Raw genomic sequence first — 7,360 nt, forward strand, 5'->3', positions numbered from 1 at the left:
ATTTGGGGTTTTTTCCCTCAAAATTCTAGAAATGACAAGAACTACTGTCATGCTTTCTTGCTTGCCTGAGAAACAATGGAGTCAGTGAGTGAATGATATATTACAGACTAGAAGGGTAAAAGGATGTCTGGAAGAGGAGTGATGGAAATGAATTCCTGACATGCCTTCTTTAGCGGAGCTTAAGGGGCATTTGGACGGATCTCCCGTTGGTTATAGGAGGGACAGGCCTCCTGCTGTGGTGCAGGAGGAAGTGATAAACATGATCTGTGCTGATGTGCTCCGCAACTCAGAGAAATTGGAGGCTTTTCTCTTAGAAAATCATTTAATTATGCTGACCCACACACTGAATTTTACTTTTAGAAAATTAAGTTTAAACCGTCTCCTCAATGTTAAGGAAACAATGCAGGAGTGAGGGAACACGTGTCCTGAACAGTTTATCCCATTTTGGATCTCAGGCTATCAAGGAAAATAAATGTTCCTGACCTTGAAATACGGGGTGTGTTGTGATTTCTCACTCACTCTAAAGGTCAGATGTCCAGATTCACTTAAGCGTCTCCTGAAACAGTCCTCGTTGTTTAAAGGACAAAATGCCAGAAAAGCTCATTCCTGCCAAGCAGGATATTGAAGATGACTTCTGCGCAACCTTGGGGGAACAATCACTGGTTCATGACATGTCACGCCAACATAATGATCCTACAAGAAGTGACACCAATTCGCATCCTCTCCAACAACTGGAACCCTCTCGCCCTCTCCAGAAGGACTACGAGGGCCACAAGATGAAGATTCTGGTGCTGAGTTTTCTCCTTGGTCTGGTTTGTGATGCCCAAGAAGCGGATGATCAGAAAGGTCTCTCACAGGTACCAGGGATGCTCTGACCTGGGAGGAGGTCTTGTGGGGTCGGGGGGTGCTGTGTGTGGATGTGTCCCTTTTGTGGTTTTGTCATGTGGATCCATAAGCCGAGCCACCTCCCTCCAGCTCCATCGCTCCATTTACTGGCTGTATACTTGTCCTATTGGGTCTCTGTATTATCTCTACTGTGTGTTAGATGTGACTCACACATTTATCAGGGCTTCCTTGATAGCTCAGTTGGTAAAGAATCTGCCTGTAATGCAGGAAACCCTGGTTTGATTCCTGGGTCAGGCAGATCCGCTGGAGAACGGATAGGTTACCTGCTCCAGTATTCTTGGGCTTCCCTTGTGGTTCAGCTGGTAAAGAATACACCTGCAATGCAGAAGACCTAGGTTGGATCCCTGGGTTTGGAAGATCCCCCAGGGGAGGGAAAGGCTACCCACTCCAGTGTTCTGGCCTGAAGAATACAGTCCATGGGGCCTCAAAGAATCGGACATGACTGAGTGACTCTCACTCACTCACACATTTTTACTTCTCTTGTTACAGAGATAGAAGATCAGCCAAACAAGGGTTGGATTGGAGTTCTTCCATTTGACAACAGACCTTAAGCTATTTCAGAAATGTCTCCATTTCTCCCTTTCTTTGACTTCATTTTTTTTTTTTTACTATTTTATAAACCCTGCTTTGTTCAGTCTTTAGATAATGTGTGCTGGTGAGCACGAGGGATGGGGGACTCACGAGCGTGATGCTGGATGAGATAAAAGGACAAGGATGCAAATGTCTAAAATGAGTTTTACCGTTAGCTTTCAGGAAAATGGAGAACTGTGTACATCGCCTCCACTAGCCCAGAGAAGATCGCTGAGAACGGGCCATTCAGAGCTTACTTGTGTTACCTTGTCTTTGATGATGAACAGGGCACAGTAGACTTTTACTTTTATGTCAAGTAAGTAAAAATAACGCAGAAGGAAAACATATATAAACCTCAAGCCTGAGGGAGGCTCTGGCTTCTACATCTGCAGGAAACTCTCTGGATTACATTGATAGCATGACGCCCTGAGCTGTGTGGCTGAGCAGGGTCTCTGAGCTGGGGGGCCAGGGGCGGCGGCGGAGGGGGGCAGTTCCCCTAAGAGCCTCCAGGGAATGTTCTGGAGCCCTTGCTTAGATGGGAGAGTCCCCGAAGCTCCACTGGCATCAGCTCATTAAAGGAAAGAGGGACACAGCAGAGAGAAGAGGTCCGTGCCTCAGACCCCACAGTTCCAACCAGGGGCTTGAACCCTTCCTGCAGAATTTGTAAGAGAAAGCTCCCACTGAGCCCGAGAAGCTGAGGGCAGGGGAGAGCACACGGCGACCTCTGCCCTGCGGGGCTTCCTCAGGGGGTGACTCATCACCACTGAGTTTACTAAAGCCATCATAGCCCCAGGGACCACTCAGCGAAGGTCCACTAGACAGCAGGCAGTTTATAAGGAACATGCAAACTCAGGTATGTATTTTAAGGAATAAAAGCATTAAGAAAAAAACACCTAGGGATTTTATGCTTGGAGAGGTTGGTTTATAGATATAAATGTTTATATATTATATATCGCATATGTATATATTTGATAGTGTGTGTGTGTGAGCTCAGTCATGTCTGACTCTTTGTGGTCCCATAGACCATAGCCAGCCAGGCTCCTCTGTCCATGCAGTTTTCCAGGCAAGACTACTGGAGTAGCTTGAGAATTCCTTCTCCAGGGAATCTTCCCAGGCCAGGGATCGAACCCCCGTCTCCCGGTCTGCTACATTGGTAGGGGAGTTCTTTACCACTGTCCCACCTGGGAAGCCCGTTTGATAATATGGGTGCGTGAGTGCTCAGTCACTTTGGCTGTGTACAGCTATTTGTGATCTCATGAACTGTAGCCAGTCAGACTCCTCCATCCGTGGGATTTTCTAGGCATGAATACTGGAGTGGGTTGCCATACCGTCCTTCAGGTGATCTTCCTGACCCAGGGATCGAACACAAGTCTCCTGTGTCTCCTGCATTGCAGGCAGATTCTTTACCGCTGAGCCACCAGAGAAGCCCTCTTTGATAGCATTCTTACAATCAAATTATAACCACATAAAGATACAGACTCACAGACACATACACACACATGTATATATTATATCCTAGGAGGATATATTATATTATAATTATATCCTGTCTGTTTTCACTAATTTTTTAAGAATATTATATTATCTTCCTCTTTGCCATTTTTATATTTGAGTTCTATGTTTGAATTTTCATGTGGCTAATCTTTCTGAAACCAACTTTGCAGAAGTGTGAAAGTGAAGTGAAAGTGAAAGTCACTCAGTCGTGTCCAACTCTTTGCGACCCCATGGACTGAATTCTCCAGGCCAGAATACTGGAGTGGGTAGCCTTTCCCTTCTCCAGGGGATCTTCCCAATCCAGGGATCAAACCCAGGTCTCCCACATTGCAGGCGGATTCTTTACCAGCTGAGCTACCAGGGAAACAGAAGTGTATTTATGGGTAATTATATGCATCTTTGCACACATGCATGCTGTCGTTTCAGTCGTATCCGACTCTGTGCAACCCCATAGACGGCAGCCCACCAGGCTCCTCTGTTCCTGGGGTTCTCCAGGCAAGCATACTGGAGTGGGTTGCCATTTCCTTCTCCTACATGCATCTTAGTGGAGGGCATAGTTCAGTGTGTTTTGACAGGTACACACGTTTTTCACGACCTCCACAATCCAGATATAAAAATTCTTTTCTTCACCATTCAATGTCTACCCTTTAAGCCACAGATAAGAACAGATCTGTTCATCTCACCTCTTCTAGAACTTCAGAGGCCAGCATTATGCACCCTGCATCATTTTCCCTGGCTTCTATCACTTAGCATAATGTTTTAAAATTTTGCCTCACTGTCTGCATATGCAGGGAGTCACATTTTTCAAGCCAAGTGAAAGGATATGGTTTACATTAAAAATTTATTATATTTTGCAGATATTGGAAAATGGTTTTGTTCCCACTTTGTGGTTGTTTTGAGTAACTGCAGTGCATTTTCCTAGTGACTAGGAACACTTAGCCCAATTCATTGTGGGCATTCTTTCCCAAGGTGTCTGTTCAAGAACTAATTCTTGTTATTTCCCTTTTAATATTTATTTTGCGTGTGTGCTTACTATGTGCCATATACCCCTATTTCACACATGACATATATGAAGACATTCAAAGTCTTTGGTTATATAGTTGACAATATGTACTTTCATATATTATATACACATATATAATTTCCTTATGTCACATAAGCATAACGTGTACTTGTGTGTTTACTTGTGTGTATATGTTTCAATGTGCATGTATACATGCATGTGTCTTTCACTGATCAACCCTCTTACGTTGTTGTGATGGAAGAATAGTGTGTGTTTTGATAAAATTAAGCATTTCTTTCTCTAATTTTTTTTTTATTTTTTCCCATATCATATTATCTAAAGAGTCATTGCCAGGGTAGTGAGAATCCCCAAGGTCTGCCACAATGGCAACACGTCTCTGTTTCCAGGAACCATTTTTTTTTTTAAACTGTATTCATTTAATTTTCCCTAAAAGTTTAGATCTGTCCATGTTTATTCTCCTTTCAACATGACTTGCTTTCTATTTGCAGTTTAACCTTGGAATCACTGTTCAGATTTAATGTGTAGACAAGCCATCCTTGTCACTTGATAGTTACTTGACCTTAGAGGATATATTTCTTCTCTTTTGAAGGTCACATTGCTCACTGGCACTAAGGTTACACCTCACACTTAATCTTTGGGGAGAAACAAAGAAAATCCCAATTATATGCTAATTTTGTCATTACTTTAATCAACCAGCTTGAATATGTTTAATTTTTAAGGTTGAACGGAGAATGGGTAGCAAAACATGTCACGGGGGAAAAGCAAGAAAACAACACTTATCTTGTTAAGTGTAAGTATGACTGTTTCACTGGTCAGAGTATGTTTGGGTGGAAATCTTGGTCTCAACTTCCTTCAATTATCCCACACATCTGAATTCTACTCCAACAAACAATTAGAGATGTGGGCAAGCTGCAGTCCCTGAGATCTCCAAGCACTTTATTTTGTCATGAGCAAAGGGTTCACACACTCACCTTAGAGGTCTCTGTCCAATTATGAGTGCTTCTCTTGAGAATAACATGTACAGATGTGTATGTCCTATGGTTCTCACAGGTGATTTACAACAGCCTTACAAAGTGACATCTCAATGGTCTATTTGAATTTGTACATCCTCATTCAATTTTTTAAAAATCTTAAAATATCTTAATTCACCCAAGGTACTATGGATGAACTTAAATGTAAGGAAGTCATCCTGAATTCAATCATAAAAGCAGCTTCTGTTCAAAGCACTTGAGATGCTGCTAAGATTTATATCTCTAAGCTCTTAGTAACGGCAGTAAACAACATTCCTAATTTTACATGGCTTAAGGGGTACATTTTTTACTAAAATTTAAGTATATCAGGTCAATTGTAAGGAAGGTGGGAATAAAAAAGTCTTGCCTGGTTTCCTTGCTGTCATAACAACTGTGGCATTCAGAGCACCCGTGGAGTGAGACGCACATCAGGACAGGATGTGCCATTGCTAATGCTCTCAATTATACACACACACATACACACACACAGACACACACACACACACACACACACTATGTATTTGTCTTTTCTCTCTCTCACAGATGAGGGCGAAAATGAATTTGAAGTTATTTATGCATCTGACACTATTCTGGTAATAAGTGTTGTCAACAAGGATAAGAATAGAAAATGTGGGGAGATACAATTGGCTGGAATATTTGGTATGTATGATACCCTCATATTCACATTGACATGGTCATGAAACATTTCTATTGTCAGTTCTCTTATTCAGAAAATCAGTATGTGGTGACGGTATCCATTATTCAGTGCACAAGACCTGTCTCTTTTTGTTCAGTGAGTTAAGGACCCTGAAACATAACCTACCAAGAAAGAGGAGATGGTAGGGATGGGAAGTATCAGGTTATCAAATATTTCTAAATAATTCCCACCAGTTGACATTAAAAAAAAATGAGTTTTACTAGAAGTAGTTTAATTGGAGGAAAATTATAATATCATGTTGGTTTCTAGATTTTTTAAAAAACATATCAATTAATTTCAATCCATTACTTTAATGAGGCTACTCTAAATTTCTTCAGCATACCATATTCTCGATGAACTCTAAGCCTTTTTAAAAATATTTTAAAATTAATTAATTTATTTATTTTACTTTACAACATTGTATTGGTTTTGCCATACATTGACTTGAATCCGTCATGGGTCTTTTATACTAAATCTTTGTTGTGCTCAATTTTCAAATGCACTGTTCTGTGAGCATTGACATTATCCCCAAATAACCACACAGAGGCACAGAGAGGTGTGTACCGTTGGGACATCAGGGGTCTATTTCAGAAAAGGTAGTGGGTGGGCTAGTGGGTTAATTAACAAATACATCGCCTCCCACTTTCATGTGTGACGTGACGAATGTGTCTCTGTCAGGGCAGAACCGTGTTTCCTATTTATCGGGATCCAGAACAAGACCTGAGTGGCAGGTACAGGTTCCAGGAAGTTGATAAAGGAGCAAGCAGGTTCCATACTGTGATGGGCTGAGCCCCAAATTGATGGAGTTCCTGCGAGTCTTTGGGGTCCTCTTGCTGATCCTAGTGGGGTCCTAGTTAGAAAATTGCACTGGGATTAATTCTTAAGATAGACATCTGTGTCATGGGAAATGATAACTCCTTGAGGCTTAATTTATAACAAGGGAAGAGCTGATTTGCACATTCTACTTCTTGTTCTGCTTTCAGAAATTTCTCTGGGTTCTAAGGGGCAAAATTCTGCTTTGTGTATGGTGTTTTTCAGTTAAAGTAAATGATATTGAAGAGAAAGCCTTGGAGATATTCAAGGAGCTGTTGAAACTGAAAGGAATTGAAGAAAAACATATTGTGGATTTCTTCAAAAGTGGTAATTGAATTACATTTTTTCCTAAATATATCATTTACCTGATACAGAAATATACTATCAGGAAGCAAATCAATTTATTTGAAGTTTCTTTCTCCATAAATAATCTTTTATATATTTAATTACTTAAAAAAAAAAACTTGAAAATACTGGGGAAAGGTAGTAATCAGTGGATCATTTTTTCCTGTTGTTTTGACCTTCCCCCAGATGACTGTCCTCCCTGTGCAAAACTATGGAGTTCAATAAAAGCTCAGTGTAAGTGAAAATATTTGTTACTAATGTCTTTCCATTAAATCAATCAGTAAGGACACATGGTGATTTCATACGTGCCAAACTTTGCAGGTAATGATTTTTTGTCCCAATAATTTATATTCTATAGCCGGATAATTTTTCTGTTACATTAGGTAATTTCTCTTCTCTTGAGACATGTTAAATTGCAGATGGGTTGGTTGATTAATGCTGAGCAGTTTTGGTGAAAAAGCCTTGTCCTGCAGCAATCTTGCAAACCAGGGTCATCAGAGA

General features: G+C 41.0%; 1 protein-coding gene across 1 annotated transcript; it reads left to right on the top strand.

Moving 5' to 3' along the window:
- Window positions 1–587: 587 nt before the first annotated feature.
- LOC122683666 (odorant-binding protein-like) lies at window positions 588–6,849 on the top strand. Its single transcript, XM_043887445.1, has 5 exons — window positions 588–857; window positions 1,653–1,792; window positions 4,714–4,784; window positions 5,548–5,664; window positions 6,740–6,849. The coding sequence occupies exons 1-5, from the start codon at window positions 588–590 to the stop codon at window positions 6,847–6,849; spliced, it is 708 nt and encodes a 235-aa protein (XP_043743380.1).
- The last annotated feature ends 511 nt before the right edge of the window (window positions 6,850–7,360 follow it).

This window comes from Cervus elaphus, chromosome 25 (assembly GCF_910594005.1).
Source record: "Cervus elaphus chromosome 25, mCerEla1.1, whole genome shotgun sequence".
NCBI lineage: Eukaryota > Metazoa > Chordata > Mammalia > Artiodactyla > Cervidae > Cervus > Cervus elaphus.